This window comes from Lagopus muta, chromosome 9 (genome assembly GCF_023343835.1).
Source record: "Lagopus muta isolate bLagMut1 chromosome 9, bLagMut1 primary, whole genome shotgun sequence".
Taxonomy (NCBI): Eukaryota; Metazoa; Chordata; class Aves; order Galliformes; family Phasianidae; genus Lagopus; species Lagopus muta.
In genome coordinates, this window is record NC_064441.1 from 10,867,229 (window position 1) to 10,888,112 (window position 20,884).

Genomic DNA, 20,884 nt, shown 5'->3' on the forward strand with positions numbered 1-20,884 from the left:
GATTCAGCTCGGTGAGCCTTGCAAGAGCAGTAGTTAATTGCAAGGCAATTAACAGCATAATCAGCATCTGCTGAGAGGAAGGCGTGATGGGGTTCAGTTTCCCCATGCACATCCTCGGGTAGGAGAGAATGGGAAGGGCTGGGCTGAGCTGGGCCAGGCCAAACCATCAGGGAGAGAAGCGACAGTGGTGCTCACAGCTATTCAGCACTGCTTACCTCTCCAGGTCACCCACATCTACATCCTCTGGGAGGCTCAACACTTTATGAGCCAGGGCGATGACTCTGAAGCCTTGGCTTGTGTATGTCTTAAGCTCCTCCAAGAAATCAGATGGGACTGTTTACAGGATAGAAAGTTATGTAGTTAGAATGTTCCATCCTTGCTGATTGCTCCTCTGAGGTTAAAGTCTGTCCTGTGACACACTTTATAGCCTTTCAACAGCCTTTCAGTACTGTGCCCTCTCATACAGGTCAGTTGGTTTGTACAATGGCTGTGCAACTGACTGATCCATGAGTCTATTTCATACTTTTAAAATGCATGTTAAGGTGCAGGTATGCACAGTGCATTACTAAGCAGAGAACAAATGAGTGTTTCCATAGCTCTGGCCTGATCTTTTCTGTGTACGTGCTGAGTAATGCCCAGAAAGTTGTTTTTATGTTTATGCCTTAGTGAGAAAATTCTCCCAATATCCTGAATTTTCAATTTTGATTGTTCCAGTGACTCTAAAACAAAGGTTTCCTTTTCACTTCACAGTATTTTGTAATCACTACATACTGACATCATAACTTTACAGTGTGGAACCCTATTATTTATTAAGCTGTAATCAATAGAGAAACAATCAAGACTGAATGAGAGGAACCATTTAGAAACCTGAGAAAGTGGAACAACTTCTTAAAAGATATTTTTCTTACTGACATGGAATTGTTTGGCAGTTTGTGTCATTAGGTCTTTAAACTGAATCTTTCCATTGTCCCTCAAAACTATTTTCACCTGTTCTCAGCTCGCTGCCATCTCAAATAGCAAACCACAGAGACACAGACCACTGCTCCTGCACAGCTGGCACCCTTCCAAAACGCTCAGTGAATACGACCTGGGTTTCAAGTTTGCAGGCAAATTTGAGAACAGGCCTATTATATTGCTCTTACACACAAAAGAAAAGCTGATGTTTACTTGCAGAGAGAAGACAGAAGCCTTGGCTTGAGTGTTAATAGCAATTATCCTTAATAACAGTAATTTGTATGTCCACAGCAAGTTACCCATTGCTGAGATTTAAAGCCTATGTAAGCTGGGTCAGTAAATAAATACTGAATTTACAGGTCAATAAATTAACAGAAAATTTAAGAACTCATGCAGCACAACAGAGTGGCTGTGACACATGCAATTACCACCACCCCACACCTACCCTGAGTATTCGACATATCAACATTATTTACAAGCTGTATCTTCAGCTGATGCACATCAGCTAATTGATGTATAGTGGCCAAACCACAGGCTGTGCATCTCTCCCTGCTGGGCTGCGTGCATCCTAACATACACACAAGCAATGAAAGCTTATTTGTGCTTTTAACTAATGACACTTCTGCACAAGGCCAAGACTTGTTTGTAGGAGGAATCGTATACATGCAGTTGCAGAGTGAGTGCTGCAAATCTTTTAGGATTACAGTTCAAGGTCTGCTTTGGATTAAGTTCTAATAAATGCTAGAAAGCTGCCCTCCCCCACATCTATACCGGTTTCTTGTCTGCAAAAGCTGGACACTGTCTCTGGTGCTCCTTTCATGTACAGGTCGTACTGCTCCTCTCCGATCTTCTGCGAAACAACAGACATCCTCTGCAGCCCAGAGGAAAATGGGAATTGATGTAGGATTGCAATTCCTTCCACGGGAGCCTGGGAGAGGTCAGGAAAGAGAGATGTTGCTTAGGGATTTGATTCATGGATTACACAAAGTAAATCCATCCTGAGCTTCAGCTCATCTGAGCCTTTCTGGCTTAGGAGATTTATTATTGATAGGAGAATATTTCAGTGTCTTTTGACTATGTTATCAGATCAGTGTTGATAAGTGTAGGAGTCACAGTTTCAAAAACAGTGAAACAGTGACTTCCTAGCATACTTCCTGGGAACTGCAGTGCTTTCCTCAGTATTCAATTTTTCAGGCTTTGTCCCAGGCTTTTTCTTAGCAATTACATCCTGATGCAATATTCCCGGAGTTACAGACAGGGGAACTGAAAATTGATGTTACAGTGACATTGCCAAGGGAACAGAGCAGTGTGAGAAACAAGATTGATTTCCTTGTTGCCACAGCACCATCTTCCTGGTGCTGCTAACAGAAATCAATCTCCTTTCTCTGGGAAGAAGCTGGCTGGCTCAGCATTTGGGCTGGAAACATAACAATTTTCAACCATCAAAATGCAGAGCTGCTGCCTTTTGAGAGGGGGGAAGGAAGCAAACAACTCCGATTTGGGTTGAGGCTGGTAAACCTATCAGTGGCTCTACACAACCATTACCAGCTGGACTTACTGTCCACACTCCTGTCTGTTGTGTCCTGACCTTATAGTGCATCTTCTTGCAGGTGTATTCCTGCTTTAGACTTTTATCCAGTTTGCAAGATTTCTTTGCACTGGTTTTCACTTAGACCACTCATCCAGCTTTTGTGGTCTAAGTTCCCAAGAGGTTTGTTTGCAGGGAAGGTGCAACATAAGACCAAGACTGAGGGAAGGGCACTTTGCAGCCTATAACCCAGCAAACTAACAGTGCATGTGCAAGAATCTTCACAAGCTGCAAGTTGAAAGCACAGCATATTCATCCCCAGAAAGAGCCAGACTCACACTGCTGGCATTCGGCCCCGGTCTAACGATGCAGGCAGCAATAGCACCAGCTGTGTTCCGAGCTGTGCTGGACTCTTCTATCTCCTGTACAGGGAAAAGCATTAATTCTGATGGTGCTTTTTTTTTTGTTTTTGTTTTTCTGGTGTCATACCTGACTGTTAAAAGCAGAGGCAGCAGCATATGGGAGAATTTCCCCCTTGCTGTTGGCACACAGCTACAGCAGTGTTTTGTTACAATCTTGGGGTTTTTCTAGCCATCACAGCTGACAGCCTCCCTGCAGTCTTGTCCTTAATAGAAGTCAACAGAGCCCTCCATCTTTTGACTTGATGAGAATAAAAAACCTGTGTCAAATTTTGTTGTTTCTCTAACTTCAAGTTCCACATCAATCTAATACCATACAACGTCAAGAAAGAGAAATAGTCCCTATCTAACTGGATTTATCTTTCTATCTCCAGCTTCAAAAGACTTTATGCAGGAACAGGGTGGAGAGTTTGGGTGTAGGATGCTTTAGCCCTCCAGTTCTACTACTTCACATGCTGCCAAGGCTCATTCGCCGTCATCATCCTCCTCCTGCTGTTGTGCAGCTTCTCTTCTGCCTGTCCTTCCACAGCAGCAAACACCAGCCTGGTGCCTTCCCGCAGTGCTGCTGCAAAGCTACCATCTGTTTTATTTATTGACTCAACTCTCTCGAGCAAAAGGCTGAAGAAGAAAGGGATGATGTGGCAGTTGACTGCAGTGATCCCAGAGTTCTTACAGGCTGCATTTGCAAGAAGAGTCACTACTTTCCTTCTGGTGCATCCTCCCATCCTGCTCCCACCAGCACAACATTCCCCATCCCCACAGATGTGCCATGGGCTCAGCCCCTTGTCCCCTTCCAAGCTCTCAGATTTGCTGTTCATCCAGCCCAAGGCTTCTCCATTGGGATACATCCCTTTGCTCATCAGAGAAAACAGCCCTCAGCATGTGGGCACAGAAACATGCCTGCACACATCCCTAGAGACATATATTTGGGCTTGACCTTAAATAAGCCCCGGGGCTGTGCTTTGAAGAGTGCAGAAGACATGAGTCACATTACCCAGTGTGTGCCCTCAAACATTTTCAGGTCCAGTGGGTCTCCTTGAACCTTTTTATCCAGAACCACCAGGGAGTGGCAGCTTGCCATGGCTCCACACACCGGTCCCCATGGCAGAGGACTGCTGGATGGAAACTTGTGGATTTTCTGAAAGCTGATAAGAAGCAGAGAGTTAGAGGGACTGCTTGCGAGAGGGGTGAAGAGAAGTCCTCAACTAGTGTGTACATATGCTGCTTTGCTGCATTCAGTAGTGCTGAGCCCAGTTACATCAAGCAATGCACTGTCCTACTCATCAGCACTCAGGTGGCCAAGAAGTCTCCCAAAATTATTAAGTATATAGTAACTTGATGCAAAGCAATTGGAAAGGTAAGACACTCAGAGGAGCTAGCATGGGCACTGGAGTACTGCTTGACAGCTGCTGTTAATATTAGAGCAGAGAAGACACTGTGAGAAATGAAACTTGCAGCTGAGATCTCCAGGAATCTGAGCAATATATCCCAGAAGAACCTCTGCTTCCACTGGTAGAGCTCCATCCACATTTCCAGTTACTTGTCCCTCACTTTGGTTTTAAAAATGGATAAGTTTGACTCCTATTGAGTTACTTGGAGGCATGCTATTAAAGATGCATGCCCTGAGGTATTACTGTTGAAAGCCTTGATGTGTGACCCCTCCAGAACAGAGAGAGCACTGGGGTTGGGCTGGGGCAAGGCTCTGTTACTGCACCATTTCTCAGTTTTCTCACATTTTTCCTTCTAAGAAACTGGCTAGCTGACAAGCTCTGCCTGCCAGACCAGAACACAGCGCATTACCATTTAGGCTGGCATGTTAAGGAGAAATTTAAATAGATTTATTTACCTTTGATCACTGCAAGCATCCCCTGTTACTGAAAGAAGCACAGTGCAATGAATCTGGAAGCGAGCAGCGTGACAGCTCGCAGCTCTGTTAAAAGGAGCAGTGCATCCCAGGACCTGTCATCCCTCTGAGCCATCAGAGTCTGTTCTGTTTCCAGCAAATTATACCTTGTTCTCAGGCTGGTCATAATTGGCTTATTAATTAATTAATGCTTGAGAGACACCATAAAAATGTTAAACAACATAAAACCAACAAACGCTCGTATCTTATTAAGCATACAATAGGATATTTTGCAAGTGGAATGAAATTTCTTTACTGTCATTGCCTCGCTGTGTTCAAATTAGCTGACAGCTAGTCTTATGTGCTTAAGAATGTGAATATATAAGAAAGAATAATTATGTAAATGCACTAATGAGATCAACACAGCCAGTGATAGCTCCTCCTTGTGTTCTGGCAAGCCACCAGCACTACTTCCCAGCTGGGTGTAGACTGGGCTCGTCAGCAAAGAGACCTTTCTGTTCTGACACTTCACAGTATTTTATTACATGAATTTATCCTGATATATCAGTTCAGTTTTGTCCTGCTGCTCACATGAGCAGACACTGCCTGCAAGGCTATCTGAGTGGAATCACTGCCACTTGCTATTTGGTGGGCTCCCAGCCCACCCAGCATGCCCACGTTTAGCCTGAACCCCTGGGGTGCTGGGTGGGTGCCAAGAAGAGAGCATGCTGTATGCCAATGGATTGGTACTGCTGGAGGAATATTTTATCAACTGACACTTATTAATCTCTTCTCATTTATTTGCATCAGATAGCAATATTCTTTCTGTCCTTTGAGAAAGCATTGGGAGTGTGATTTTTCTCCTCCTGTAATCAATTCATCCTTTCATTCATTACGGCATGATTATCTCTGTGGTGTTGAGGTATCTAATACATTAACAGCAACTAATGAAATCTGGGAGTAGGTATGGGGTGTGTGCTTTGCATTGGCCACTACAAAAGATTGAGATTTTGAGTTGGTGTAACAAGAAAGCTGTGCTGCAAAGCTGAAGTCTGTTGTAGTATTCTAATAATATGAATTAAATTGCATAATTCTGGATGTAGTCAAGTTTAATATTTACATACTGGATATCTCTTGATGCTTTCATTGCTCCTTGGGCTTGAATTTGAGATGGAACCTGCCACGGGTGGGAGGCTGTCTGTAAGGATGCCTAGGCTCAGCAGGTCTGATCTGTGCTTTCATGGATTTTTGCAATGTTTACAGAAGATAGGTGAGATTTGACAGGCACTGAAGCTGGCAACTCTTAATTTCAACAGAGGGAGCATTATCCTAACACTTAAAGGATGAAAGGTTTATTGAATAGATTAGGAATATTTATTGAACTATGCTGTGAATGACATAATTGAAAAGCTCTGTGCATATTCTCTAAATCCCCATAGAGTAATTAAAAGCACTCCCACTGCTGCTGGCTTCTGGGCTGTGTGTTTGCTTTGAATTAGCAGCCACGCTGACAGCTACGATGGCCAGCCTATTTCCTTGAGGGGAAATGAGCTGAGCAGGAATACCAGCCCTGATAACCTGAATTTGGGCCAGTACATCCACACTGGGGAAGAGTTATCACTGCAGGAAATCTTTCCTTACCGGCTTCCCTCAGAAGGGAGGATGCCCCACAGGTCCAGTCCATCTTCTGTCAGCGTGCCTGTCTAAATTGAGATAAATACCTGTTATCCTGCTCACCCCTTCCACTGTGAGACCCCAGAGCTCCTTTATGGGCAGAGCAAAGAAAGCCTCCTGCCTGCATTGCCACCCTGCCTCACAGGCACCTGTAGAGGATGTTATCCTGGGAGTGGATTAGAGGAGATGGAATGGAAATAAATTAAATAAAAAATAAAATAGAAAAGTAAAAACATAAAATAACCACCATGTACCCAGCAGCCTCCAGCATCTCTCACTGCCCCAGGAAGTGTCTTACTTTGTCAAAGCAGACCAGGTTGATTTGCCCGCAGATATTAATCCTCTGTGGAGTGATGCAGAAAATCTTCTTTTTCTTCAGCCTCCTTTGAGCATAGACGATGCCTGTGGTCAGGGCAGCAGGGATGGCGGGAGGCACAGCCACAGTGAGGAGGAGGAGGGCCATGGCCACAACGTCTGCCACTGGCTTCTGCAAACAGCCAGAACAACAGGTTGGTGGGGTGGGAAATGCCTGTTACTCTGGGAACTGATCCTCCTGATGTGGAGCAATTCACCTAAGCTCTGACCACAGGAACGATGGATTTATTCATCCTGGTTCAGCCCCCAGCACCTCACTCCTGGCATCAGAAGACTGGATTACAGGATTGGATAATATTCTAATGACTATGGACAACTGACGTCTTGGAGTTGGCCTGAAACCTGGAGGCATGCCCTGTACTTACTTTGTGGTATGTGAATACACAAACGGTGTATATCAATCCCAACACGCCAATGGCAGAGAGGCCTACAATGAACTTGAAGGCATCTCGGTAGAGCTGGAAGTTCAGAGGTTTGGGGTAGAGGATGGATCTCACCAAGTCACCTTTAGCAGTGTTGAACCCTGCGTGAAGATATGACCCTCAGGTTTGTGGAGATGACCAAAGAGTGAGGCAGTAAGAGAGCTCTGTGAGAAATGGGAAGCCTCTTTGGAGGCCACTTTTGCCATTTTCTTACCAGTTTAGGGATAGACGTACCAGTTTGCAGCACCACAGCCCGCGCCGGCCCTCTGCCAGACGACTTTGCCTGAATAACTTCAGTCCCGCAGAATAGGACATGTCTCCGGTAGTCCTCCATGCTGTGGGCTTTCCAGGGCTCCAGGCTCTCCGTGAGAGGCAACAGGGTTTTCATAACTGGAATGCTCTCACCTGAGAACAGCAGCATGTGCTTTGTTTAAAAGGGATCTAAAGGTCTTATCAGACTGTGTGTGTGTTAAATAATGACAGTGCCCTTTTGGTGCTTAAGCTTGCCTGACTAATTAACTAGCTTATGTCCTTACAGATGTGGATTTATGGTGACAGCCACTGCAGTTTTCATTTCAGAGCATATCAGATGGCTTCTCTGAGCATTTTCTGTCAGTGGGCATGGGTCAAATTTTGCCCTGACCCAAGTTCATGCCTTGTAGTGGCTCAACGTTAGCCATGGCACTGACCCCCATGCTCATACACCACCTGCTTGAGCTGAGCTGTTGCAAGATTAGAATCCAAAAACTAAAAAAAAACCATATTCAATGAATTTGAATATTTGCACTTTCTACTCCTGACAGTATATTAATCCTACTTGGTTCTCATGTGGATTTGAAATGTGTATTATACAATGGTAATGTTCAAAAGCCCAAGATAACTGTGAATTATTCAAGCCACAGTTCTCCCACCTCCTGCTGCAAACTATTCTAAATAAATAGTAAAAAATTTGCTGTCAAAACAGATAGAGACATCTCCCTGGCAGAGAACCTGAACAGGGCGTTAGCATTCCTAACTCCAAGGCAGTACCTGTGAGCATCCCTTCATTCACAATGCAACTTCCATCAATCAGGACAGCATCACATGGGAGAGAGAGCTTTTTTCCATCTAAAAGAAAAACATCTCCTGGGACTAAGTAACGAGACTCCAGTTCTTTGAAACCTGTAGAAAAATATGAAAATGAACTTAACTTGCACATAAGTTCCAAGTTATAAAAAAACAAGTTTCAGGCACATGTAGCATCACTAAATTTCTCCACTGCCTGATCTAAAGCCAGTGCCTCTTAGAAATAATATTGGCCTAAAAACAATAGTGAAAAGTTTGGCCCTTCCCTAAGCATTTGCCTCCAAGTGGCTGTCCGCAGTTTTATTGGCTTAGTGTCCATAAAATGCTGATCAAGGCCTTCCATCCCCCACCATCCCAGTGACTGCACATCTCAATGTCTTTGGGAGGCAAAAATAGCTATATTTCCTATTCTATGGACAAGGAAGTGCATACGTCAGTTAAACATACATCTAGACTCCTGAAAACTTGCTCACAAGCTACTTTACAAGATTGTGAAAGTAGTTTATAGCAGAGCAACGAAACAGATCTCTGGAGACCAGAGTTGTTATCTGATTGCTTGTTTGGGAAATTGAGTTTTCCAAGCTGTTTCCAGCCCTTAACACAAATTAGTAGGTTCACCTGTTTCATTACAGATGCTGCAGATACTGATGACGATGACACAGATGCATCATTACTGCACTGCACAGGTCTTAGCTCACTCCTCTTGCTGCCCTGCCCCGCTCACCTCCCTCCACCCCACTCTCACCACAGCACGTTTTGGCTGTGGAAATCAACAGGAGCTGTGCAATTCCAGATACATTTCAACACAGCAGTTAATTACACAGGCTAGTGAGGAAAACGAGACAGAGATGACTCACCTTCATTCTTTGTGCAGACTGTAACCTGGACTTTGTTGTGCTCTTCAACGAGGTCATGCAGCTTGGTAGACTGCTGTTGGTGGGAAAGAGATTGCAATGTTGAAACACCAACATTCAAGCTGAGCAGCATGTTACAAGCCAGTGACCAAGCTAATATCAGAGAAACTGAGTTCCACCGAGTCATCCAGGGGAGTTTTCACACCCTCTTAGCGGTCAGAATGCTGGATCAAGACTTTTTCTATTTTTTTGCAACCTAATTCAGGCTATTGCATACCCTGAGATAATGACGAAGTCAACTGTCATTGCAAGGCTCCTAGAGAGAAAGCACAATCTTGATTTAGAAAGTTGCCACTGGAAAAATGTTAACCGAAGAGTGGATTTCATTAGTTTTTATGAGGATGTCAAACCAATTTGAAGAATATTCGGAGGCCCCAAGCATTCTTCCTAATGTAATTCTTCCTGTCAAAGTTACCAGTCACACAGTAAAACCAGCCTTGCAAAAAAAAACTGAACACACCATACCTGGTGCTCTGCTACACAAGAGCACAGCACTTTCACTTTAAGGATACAGGTGCTCTTACAGCTATGTGAGTGCTCATACAACACAGGAGTTCTATTTACTCTACATAACACATACAGATTTAGCTAGGGATTAAAAATACAGGGTTCACGGCCAATACACCTGCACTGGTAGGAGCCCCAGCTATTCACAAGGAGTTCTCTGAGAGCAGTGTGAGGCTGGAAGAAGGCAAATAAAATCATGCCCTTGGCAGAGGGCTGTGTGGAGTGCCATGTGAGCACAGCACTGAATGTACTGTACAGAGGGAAAATCACCTCCTTGCTCTGGCTGGCTGTAGAGATTCTGATACAAGCCAGAATGCCATTGGCCTTCTTGGCCACCTGGGCACACTGCTGGTTCATGTTCAGCTAGCTGTTATCTGCAACTCCCAGATGCTTTTTCTCTATGCAGCTTTCCAGCCACTCTGCCCCAAGACTGTAGAGATGCATGTGGTTGTTGTGATCAAAGTACAGGACCTGACACATGGTCTTGTTGAACTTTATCCCACTGGCTTCAGTCCACTGAGTCAGCCTGTCCAGATCCCTCTGTAGGGCCTTCCTTGCCTAAGGTAGATCAACACTTAACCCAACTTGCTGTCGTCTCCAAACCTACTGAGTGTGCACTCAATTCCCTCATACAGATCACCAATCAGACAACCTCTGGGGAAAGCCAGTAGTGTCTGCTTGCCAGCTGGATCCAACTCCATTCACCACTACTATCTGGGCTCAGCCATCCATCCAGGTTTTCACTCAGCAAAAAAGTGTACCTGTCCAAGCCATGGGCTGCCAGCTTCTCCAGGAGAATACTATTAAATTATGGTGGGAACCAGACTCACTGGTACTGGCCATATCATTCTTATGAATCCCATGTGTCAAGACTTCAGTCCTCTTTAATTCTTGAGAAGCTCAAGACTACTGGGACTGAACCTTTTAACTCTTCTATTGTAATAAATCTACAGTAGCACATCAAAATACAGAGTAATAGAAAATAACCAGAAAGAGCACAGAAAGAGCTGCTTATCACATCCACAGTGAAGTGACTAACAGCATGGTGTGGGAAGTCTTTTACAACAGGGGTGGTGAGGCAATGGAACAGGTTTCCGAGGGAGGTGGTGGATGCCCAATTCCTGGAGATGTTCAGGGTCAGGCTGGATGGGGTTCTGTTCATTGCAGGGTGGTTATAATAGATGGCCTTTAAGGGTCTCTTCCAACTCAAACAATTTCATGATTCTAGTTGGCAGATTGCATGGCACTCACCTGTCTGAGGTCGTACACGGTTAGGCCAACAGAAATGACTGACAGGACTATGATTGCCACTGAGTATTCAATGTAGCCTTGGCTCAACCACAGGGTAAGAGTGAAGGCTTGGAACACATAAAAGGGGTTTAAAATCTGCAAATGCAAACATAGCACCTGTCAGAGAATGGACATAATGCATAGCAGGAAATGGGGTGTGGGAAGAGGAGAGAACATACCATTACAATGTCTCCAACACCAACTTAAAGAACTATTTTCCATCTCAAGGTAATATGCTTTCATACCTCCATCTCTGAACTCACCAGCTTACACACTGTTCACAATATTTGTAATTAAAAGCTGTTGCTAACTGGTAATTATGCAGCAGCAACTTTGCTGGCCATTTAAAGGCAGAGTTTAGGAGATTTTCAGTCAATCAGTTTCCCACTGACAAAGGTGACCTTAACATTGCCTATTCTAAGTAATTTCTACACAGAAGACATATCCAAATATGGGAAAAAAGAGTGAATTGCAGACAATGTATTCAACATTTTGTAATTTAAGAAAGTCAAGTGGATATAATTATTTTTTTGCAAGAAGAGAAGAATCTAAGGGTCTGTAAGACCATCAGTAATAAGTCTCAGACTACAAGTAAGCTGAAGACTGGGTTTTCTCACACTGCTACACTGCTGGCCACTCCATACTGTGACAATTTTACAATACCAATCACCATTCACTTTGAATATGCTAAAACAGGAAACAAGCCACAATGAAGTCCAGCAGAGAACACAGTTTTAGTTCTCTAACTAACAACAAAAGAGTTAGATGAAATTTTCTCAGAGAATTGTCCACTATGTGAAGAGTGACAGACTTTCTGTAGAACTGATATAACGAAAATACCAACTGAAAGAGCTTTCTGCATATGGATTTGAATTGAAATGAATTATTCATCTGACAAATTTGGTCCCTCAATGAAAATTTAATACACTATTCAAGATTCACTAGGACAAAGAGACAGACACTAAATCAGGATGCCAGCCTACAGCTGCTGAAGCTGTATCTGGGCTGAAACACCACCTGCCTGTGAGGACCCCTCTGCCTTCAGGCACTACCATTAATATTTCAAACACGAATCTTCAGACTTGGATGGAAGTGCAAAGTTCAAATTAAATAAACTTTTGTAGAGCACTGTACTGGAATTCTCTTCAAGACCATCTCCAGGGGCACTGAAAAGTCAGTGATATCACATCCAACCAATTTCAGGAGCCCTGGAGCTTTTCATGTATTTCGTGCAGCTTCAGACAAACTCTTCCTAAAGTTCAGAAATGTGCTGACCACACTTCTTGGAGACTCATCATTCATAGACAAAGACTCAAAACCATCTCACGACTGTCCCTGCCCATGCCAGCCTGACTTACTGACCTCTTTAAAAAGTAACTTCCAAATGGGACGGATTTCAACCTCAATGGCATTAGGCCCACATACCAGCTGCCTGTAGGGAGGGAGAGAAGAGTTCCTGATGCTACAGCTTAGTCACACAGGTAAGACAGCAGGAAAGACGTGAGCTCAAATAATATTAACACTTACCTAAACAGGTAATTCCTGGGGGCACAGACAATTGAGTAACACAAAGAAATCTGTCAGGAAGCTATTGTACCTGAAAGGGTTTCACCCAGGGGCGGAAGTTTGCTATTTCCATGTTGAAAATATTGTAACCTTGCTGTTAAGCCCCATGATGAGCTCTCCAGAGTCTTTTAAGGTGATGTTGGCAAAGGCAGATAGCCAAAGCTTGCTGTGCCCTAAAACATGGCTGGAAGTGGTGGGGAAACCAGCCTTGCGTCAGCATCACTCAGAACACAATAAGCTCAGTAAGGTGTGGAGATAATAACTTTTCACCTTTCTGAATGCCACCCATGCAGTTCACACTGCTTTACTAGTACAGTGAGCAGCAAGAAACTCACATAAATTTAAAAGGGAATTTAATAGGTCATACTGTTATAATTAACTCATGCACCTACTCTTATGCAGATAGTACCTGATTTTCCGTTCTTCCCCTGTCAGGCCAGCTCCAAATTTGTGGTGTATGCTGTGACACGTGTTACTGTCTTCCAGTGATCTGGGATAACAGGGAAAAGCTCACGCAGGGACTCCCATGTTGCAAAGGGATTTGTGGATTTGTGGTAAGTTGTCAAAACTCACCCAACTTTCCTGAACTCTTTTACAGAAAGGTCCCAAACATAACGGATTTTCTGTACCTGGATACATCTCACCTGCAAGATTAAACAGCAAAAAATCCTCTTGGCATTCAGGGAAATCCACCTCACCGGGTTATGGAAACATTTCTATACGTTCTATGAGAAAGCTTCAGCTTATTAAAAGAGGACTTGCAGGAGGATGCTGACAGTGCATTTCTGGAAGCCCCTCAATGCTTTGACTCCTGTAGTTCACCCACCATCTTCCTTAGACCTTTCTTTTCCATTTTGTAGATAACTTACCTTTAACTGTGGCTTCATTATCGCTCTGTTTATAACAGAGTCTTTATCAGCTATGAGAGGACATTCTGAGTAACTACCAACAGGTAGTGCCAAAGTGGACAAATCAATCCAGGTCACCTTCTTCCGGGTGTATTTCTGAAACTCATCCTAGAGAAATAGAGCCCAGTTCAGTGACAACCTGAAATGTTGCCCGTGATAATGTTTCCTGATTCTGAAAAATGCATATGAGACTCCCAGAGAACTACAATCCTGTGGCCTCATTGCAATCACAGTGAGTGTCAGTCCATAGCAACAGGGATGCCAGATATCAGTGCTTCAGTACCAAGCAGTAACGCACTTTGAAGTCAAACATACAATCATCTCCATTTGCTTTGATTTATACTTCAGAGCTATTTCAAAGAAGATGAAATGGAACTAGATGTGCTTCAATAGCTATTGGATGGATCTTCAGTCTATAAACCAGACTAGGGCTAGCTGCATGTAAAAGCCTTCTGAAATACCTCTAGTGTGAACACTGAAACCTCAACACCAGCTACTTAACTCTACAAATCTCCTATAATGCTGCTACTCATTATAAATCCACAATCAAAAGCAATTCAGTTTTGCTGCTGCAGATGCACTTGTCAGACTGAATTGTCCTTTAATCAGTTTGGCCTTAGCCTAACACGCTACTCGTTTAGTGGTTTGAGTGCATTTGTATAAGGGATATCGTTGCAATATTGAGCATTAAGTGCAGTAAGTATTTGCTCTGATAGAATTGTGTGGGATTTGAATTTACAGAGATGGAGTCTTAGAATATAACCAAAGCCCAAAACCCAGCTCTCCAAAGCCCATTTCCTCAACACTGTCTGATTGATAACTTCTAAGCAGAAAGGTTACTAACAGTCATAGTGTCTGAGAATGTTCCCTTCTTCAAAGGCAGCTGGCTCTACCACAGCGCATAGGGGATGAGAAGAGGCATAGCTGCACTGAAGCTCATCCCTGCCCCTGCATCTTCACACAGAGACAGTGTTATCAACCTGCTGCATCATGTGGGCAAAGAGAGACAAGCTGTTCTATCTGTGAAAACCATCAGTTCTGCCAGTAACAGTAAGGTGTGAAGGTTCAACCTACAGTTGTTCTGAGCAGGATGACATCTGCTTCTTCCAAGCTGCAGGGGACACAGTTTGCCCACACATCCCATTCCGGTTTCCAGTAGAACAGCAGCAGCAGAACCCCGCAGGACAAGATGTACCCAGTAATGCACAGGGCCCTCCGGCAGCCCTGGGTTTTGTAGCCAAAAGCTTCCTGTCCAGCAAAGAGAAAGTACTCTGTGAACAAGCTTAACCATGCTGTTCAATCATCAGAAAGCCTGAGCTGATTGGAAAGAAAGATTGGCGACTGAGGCCTCCTAACAGCACAAAGTCATTTTTGTAAATTAGAGCTTGCTGACTGACATAGCATAGTTAAGTACACAGTTTCTGCAAGAAGAATGCTCTCCATTGAGCTGAGCACTGAAATCCACCTTGCAGAAGAGGAACAGTTTCTGCCTCAGGGAAAGAAAATGGCCAAACCCCCTTGCACCTCCTCTCAGCTGCCAGGTACTGCTCCTACTGCCGTGTCATCTTCCACCATGTACAGCACATTTTGAAAACAAGTGCATGAAGGAACTTCTGCCTTTGTACATTCTCTTCTTTTTATTTGTTCCCCACACCACATCATCTCCCCTACTTGCTCTTTCTCTTTGATAGTCCAGTACTCATCTTCTCATAGGTGGAAACATGGACTTGTTGTAGCATGTCCAGAGGAGGGCCACAAAAATGATCCCGGGGATGGAACACCTTTCCTATGAGAACAGGCTGAGATAGCTGAGGCTGTGCAGCCTGGAGAAGAGAAGGGGCCTTTCAGTACCCATAGGAGGCTATAAGAAAGAAGGGGACAGACTCTTTAGCAGGGTCTGCGGTGATAGGACAAGGGTAAATGGTTTCAAACTAAAAGAGGGGAGATTTATATTGGATAGGAAGAAGTTTTTTGTAGTAAGGGTGGTGATGCACTGGCACAGGTTGCCCAGAGAGGTGGTAGATGCCCCATCCCTGGAGACACCCAAGGTCAGGCTGGACGGCACTCTGAGCACCTGATGGAGCTGTGGGTGTCCCTGTTCAGCGCAGAGGGTCCAGATGGCCTTTAAGAGTCTTTTCCAACTCAAACGATTCTGTGATTCTATGATAGCAATGATACCAGTCCTAGTTTGTCCCCTTGAGAAAAACATTACATTTTTGTACACTTTGGCTTGACTTAAGCTTCCCCACAGGGCTAAGGATAACTTTAATGCCTGTAGTATATCTGGATCCTTCCCTGTGAGCAGGGTGTTTTCTTTGCAATTTCTGCACAGCAAAGCACTCACATCTCCTTCAAAGGAAGCAGTGCCTGGGGTGAAACCCACACCTCCAAGTTCACAGGGAGTCACTTCTCACTTTGGGGTCTTGACTCCTCAACTGCGATAGGGGCACTGCTCTGAGCAGACAGCAGAGCTCAGCTCAGACAGGACCTGAGCTCTCCTGGGACAGGAGGAGATGTTTCATCCACAGCTGGGCCTAACAGCCCCCAGGTGTGAAAACCCATTGGGCATACCATGACATCCAGCCTGGATATGCCTAATTGACGCAGTTTGCCAATTAAAATACACAGCATGATGGGGCAGTGTAAACTGCTATTGACACAGAATTTGAGAGGAGGGAGGAAACTGTGTTTTAAAATGTAAAGAGAATAAAAATGAGGAAGTCTCAGTTCTGAATTATACATGATAGAAATGCCAGAAGGAAGAGTGGTGCTCTACGGGATAGAATATGCAACAAAGCAAAGCTCCTTGACAAGGGCTTGTATCAACAATTATACAGGTTCAACTTCAGGTATAATTCTGAAGTGATTAAAAGGCAGTGGAGTAAGCACCTACCTCGTTTTAAGAGAGCAATTAACTTGATTTATCTGAACTCTGATCACAATCAACATAAACTAAGCTGAAACCAATGCAGTTCAACTGAAATAAAAATAGTCATGCAGCCCTTGTACCAGGTTAGCAAAACCCATTTCAAAACAGCTCTGCAGCTTTGGAGCTCACAGCCCTGCTGCATGCAAAATATTATTTATTTGAAGGACTCGAAAGTTTAAAGCAATAATCACAGATGTTCTCAGGGCTGGAGGACAAACCAGCCTCTACAGCTAGGGAAATTCATGGTGATCTTTGCTTGTTTCTTTTGTAACAACGTCAGTTTTATAGATAAAATCTGAAGGCAGGTCTGGAAAGCAGGAAGCATGGTGTGGTAACTGGGACCACAACTTGCCCAGAAGGCACTGAGAGGATCAAGTCCTCAGTCCAGGCTTGGGAAGAGCTGCAGTGTGTGCCCCACTGAGCTGGCACTGAGAAACATTTCCCAAGAAGTGCGGTACATGGAGGCAAGGCTGGCTGCTCTAGCAGGCAGGGCAGTGAGAGAATGTTTGACAAAAAGCAATGTCCAGCCCAAGCCAGACAGTCTCTCACGTGTCATGCTTTGTCAGCAGCCTGTAGGCAGTGCCAGACCCTTCTCTGCCAGCAGGGATGGAAGCTGGATGGGTAGGGAGGTGTCTCTGAAAGTGGGTGCAGCTGAGTTGGGGAGCACAGATAAAAGCTGCCTGTGGCAATGGCTAGCTCCACCCACCCTTGCTGGCCCTCCATCCTTACCTGGCAGTTGATATTGCTGCTGCTCCTACACTAACAGAAGCATGTATGTATGCATGCATGAAGGACCACTTCCCCCACAGCAGCAAGGGACATCCTGAAGGACACAGTAGCTATGAACATGACACAGACAATCACTGGTTGACTCCTTACCTGCCTCCAGGGCAGATTTTCTGATTTTGTGCTGAATGCAAACAACTTCAACCAGCCTGAAGTCCCTAATCTACAACAAGCTCACATGAGCTGCATGAGCACCAAGCAAAGCCCAACAGGGATTTACCAGAGGCAAGCAGCAGAGCTGCAGCCCCACCGCTATCAGCAGCCCTGCGAGCAATCCTGAGGCAAAAGCACAGTTGAGCAGTGCAGGGTAGGATCCCTCCCACCTGTGTCTATCCTGAGCACCTGCATTTCATGGAGGAGGCACATTGCAGTCCCCACGGCTGGTCAAGGGGTGACACGGTGGGGATACTAGAAGCAGAGGACAGAAGAGCCCATCATGGGACGAGTGCATAGCTGTGCTTCCAGTGTATGCATCACACATGCATCTCTAGCACACAATGGATTAACAGGGCTATATTTTACAGATGTGCAGAGGCATCTACTTCTGTGCACTGGGAATACCTGAATTCCAGATGGTGTCTCCACAGAGGCTGGAGAAGAAAGCCTTACTCCCACCCTCACTTGGCTCAAAGTAATCAGTCTATGCTGACAGGTACAGGAAGAGTTTCCACATCATTGCATTTGCAAAGCAGCCCCTTAGTATATATAATCAATGATCAATAGTCAATAATCAGTAATAGTCAAAACCAGAAAGAAGATTCAATTAACATTAATTAAAAGCCTTTTTCTCTGTAAATGCTGCCGTAAGAGATTGCTCCCATAGGAATTGCAGTAGACTTTGGACACTTGCCCAGCTTTCCTAGACCTGCTAAGCAGCATAGACCCTAACATGTAAAGAGAAGAGATTTAACCACTGTTCCAGGGAATGACCCAGGATGAACCTCATTTGTAAGCACCTTTCCCATGACTTGCTTTCTGATTGCCAGGCAAGGAAAAGGCACCTGTAAGTAGAGATCCTTATGGTTAGGGTGGAAAAGATAATGAAATAGAAAAGGAGAAAGGGACACTGCTCTGTGGCTAGATGATTTCTGATGGGCAGTTGTCTTTTCTATGTTTTGTGCTTTTGGACTGAAGTACTACATTCCTCAATTAGTCTTTCCTTAGTCAATATCAATCTCAAAGTCAGCAAGAGGTTCAGGGTTTTGCCTTCTCCAACACTGTGCTGAACCATTCCCAGATAAGGAACGGAGGTGAAGAAGCAGAGGCAGATTCAAAACAAGCATATGGAGAAAGAGGCACACAAGGAAACCGACCCCCCACACAGCCCCCAACTCCTTACCAGCTCATTTTCTTCATCCTTGTTGAGGAGCACATAATGATCCTTCCAAATCTTTTCCTCCATCTGACAGTGTTGTTTTCAGCCCTGGATGTCCTTGGTGAGGTCATGCAACATCAAGCACAGCTATTGACTTGAACTCAGGGCAGCATTACAGATAGCTCTCCCCATGGTCCTTCCTGCTGCCTTTGAATGTCTCACAATGTGCATAGTTTTTAATACACTCCCAGAGAGGGAGGAAAATCCAGTCTCACGGGTAAAGCCCTTAAATGCCCAGCTTGTGTAACCCATGCGTTTCTCCACTTCCTGATGTTGCTGTGTTTACCAGGGTGGGACAGGCTGGTCCCGGGGGGGTGCGCAGTGAAGGAGACATCAAATAACATGACAGAGAACATGAGATGCCAACAATTTGCCCAATCATAGCTCATCAACAGGTAAGATCGATTGTTAACTGTATTGTGCCTTGCCTGCATGGCAAGTGGCTTTTCCCTTTTTCCTTTTTTCTTATGCTTAGATTGCTCACATTCCACTCAGGCTTAATTACACTGGTAATCGGTGTGTGTAGTTACAATAAAGTCCATCAGACTTCATCCACAGTCTATTGTTATATAATACGATATCCGAAGCGACCCTATGTCCTGTGACAGTGTCAGCAAGGTATCTGGGGTCCAAGTCACAGATCTGGACCTGGGCTTGGCTGTAGCACAGTGCAGGAGCATGCTATGGCACTGGTCTTCACAGGAGACCTATTTTGAACACCCCGTCTCTCTCTGGGCATCTCCCCAAACCTGGATTTTGGTCCAAAGGAAGGCTACAGAGGTGGGAAATGTTCTGGAAGGCAAGATATACAAGGAGCAGCCAGTCCCCTGGTTTGTTCAGCCCAGAGCAAGGGCTGAGGGGAGGCTTCACTGCAGACTATAGCTCCTAACAAGGATGGATCTGCATGATTCAACCAAATCTGTGTCTGGGGACTTCTGTCAGCTGTACTTCTGTCCACGAAGCAGCAAAGATGGACCAAATACTGAAGAAACTTGAAAAATCAGAATGATGGTAAGAAAAAGCATTTTTTCTTTTTTCTAAGCAGTGTCATTTAGAACCACATAGAACACAAAGCCAAACAGATATGGTTCACTTGCAGGTCATTCCCGGCCATTCTTTTAAAAAGAAATACTCGTTCCTGACAGTAGTACTGGTAGTACTGGTTCCTGGCCTTTTACAAGGCCCATCTGAGGACATCCTTGTTGCAAAACACCTGTTTACAAAGAGACAAAGAGTGATCTATTGCAAGCAGGTGAGTTCTTGATGCCAATCAATGCCTCCTGCAATCCACTAGGGAAAGGAAACTCATGCAAGGTGTTGTTAGAGGGGTGTTTAACTCATTCTCTCCATTCTGATCATCTGGGTGAGGTGTGTTTTATGTCCACCCATGCAGCCTCCATGAGATGTGAGGGTACAGGGAAATAGAACGCTTTTATGATGGTCTGGAGGGTTGAACTCAAAGTAGCTATCAGGGGTTCACCTTCCATCCCAGGGAACACAAAATATCCATGCTTTTTTAGCAGCTTATATAACAGGATGGAGAGGCATCTGAAATGTTTTGATGACACTGAGCTTTTAGTCACTTGCCTTAGGAGGATGAAATGAGGCGGCAAGATTTGGGGCTGCTAGCTACATGGAATCACCATAGGAAGTTCAGCTAAATGCTGCACTTAGTAGTTGGAGGGAAAAAAGGCAAAAAAGAGGGGAGGTGGTGCAGATGTGTGCCGAAGAAGGAGAGGCAGCTCACCACAGTTGTCTGTCCTTGCCAGAAATGTGACTGTTGTTGAGTCATGGTTACAGGAGGCTGCTGAGATACGTGAGACAGGACATTATTCCACCCCACTTGCTTCTAACAAGGCCTCACTGGGAGGTCAGGCTCAATGAAGGCGTGAGCTAAATGGAAAGGGTCCAAATGGTAACAAGACTGTTTGGAAAACGTGAGCCATGAGGCAGTATTGAGTAACTGAGTTTGTTTGAATGATGAAAGAAAAGGCTGAACTGGCATACTGTATCTCCTGTAACACGAAAGACAGTCAACTACTCTTTCTTTCTCTTACTTTTGTTATAGATCAGGGAGAAAACCTACATTTCTAGTTAGATTAAACAATTAGATTCTTGGAGGTACGTTAGATATTCAGGAAGATTTTCTAACTTAAAGAGTATTTAAATGCTACATAGAGCAGAGGGAAATCTTGCACCTGCTTTAAGGAAAAGAAGGACAAAAATTGCCAAGGGTGATCTCAGGGTAGGTGGATCTTGTTTCAGAGCAGGGAGACGAGCAAAACAACCATGTCAGGGCCCCACCAACTCCTTCAATTTCTGCAGTAAC

General features: G+C 44.5%; 1 protein-coding gene across 8 annotated transcripts in view; it reads right to left on the minus strand.

The window, feature by feature from the left end:
- Nucleotides 1–18,682, minus strand: part of LOC125697643 (probable cation-transporting ATPase 13A5) — a 34,600-nt gene extending 15,918 nt beyond the window's left edge. For 6 of the 8 annotated variants that reach the window (XR_007378895.1, XM_048955112.1, XM_048955109.1 and 3 more), the window contains exons 1-17: nt 18,520–18,682; nt 14,540–14,713; nt 13,427–13,573; nt 13,131–13,201; nt 12,967–13,047; nt 12,354–12,423; nt 10,953–11,087; nt 9,138–9,210; nt 8,245–8,376; nt 7,450–7,620; nt 7,159–7,316; nt 6,717–6,905; nt 6,386–6,447; nt 3,896–4,046; nt 2,821–2,904; nt 1,726–1,882; nt 216–333 (exon numbers count right to left, since the gene is read on the minus strand). Coding sequence is in view for 7 of the 8 variants with exons in the window: in XM_048955112.1 (XP_048811069.1) it covers nt 216–333; nt 1,726–1,882; nt 2,821–2,904; nt 3,896–4,046; nt 6,386–6,447; nt 6,717–6,905; nt 7,159–7,316; nt 7,450–7,620; nt 8,245–8,376; nt 9,138–9,210; nt 10,953–11,087; nt 12,354–12,423; nt 12,967–13,047; nt 13,131–13,201; nt 13,427–13,573; nt 14,540–14,713; nt 18,520–18,582 (2,036 nt within the window). In the remaining variant the exon portion in view is untranslated. The remainder of the gene's footprint in view (nt 1–215; nt 334–1,725; nt 1,883–2,820; nt 2,905–3,895; nt 4,047–6,385; nt 6,448–6,716; nt 6,906–7,158; nt 7,317–7,449; nt 7,621–8,244; nt 8,377–9,137; nt 9,211–10,952; nt 11,088–12,353; nt 12,424–12,966; nt 13,048–13,130; nt 13,202–13,426; nt 13,574–14,539; nt 14,714–18,519) is intronic. The other 2 variants (XM_048955111.1, XM_048955114.1) reach the window with 2 other exon arrangements.
- Between the last annotated feature and the right edge of the window lie 2,202 nt (nt 18,683–20,884).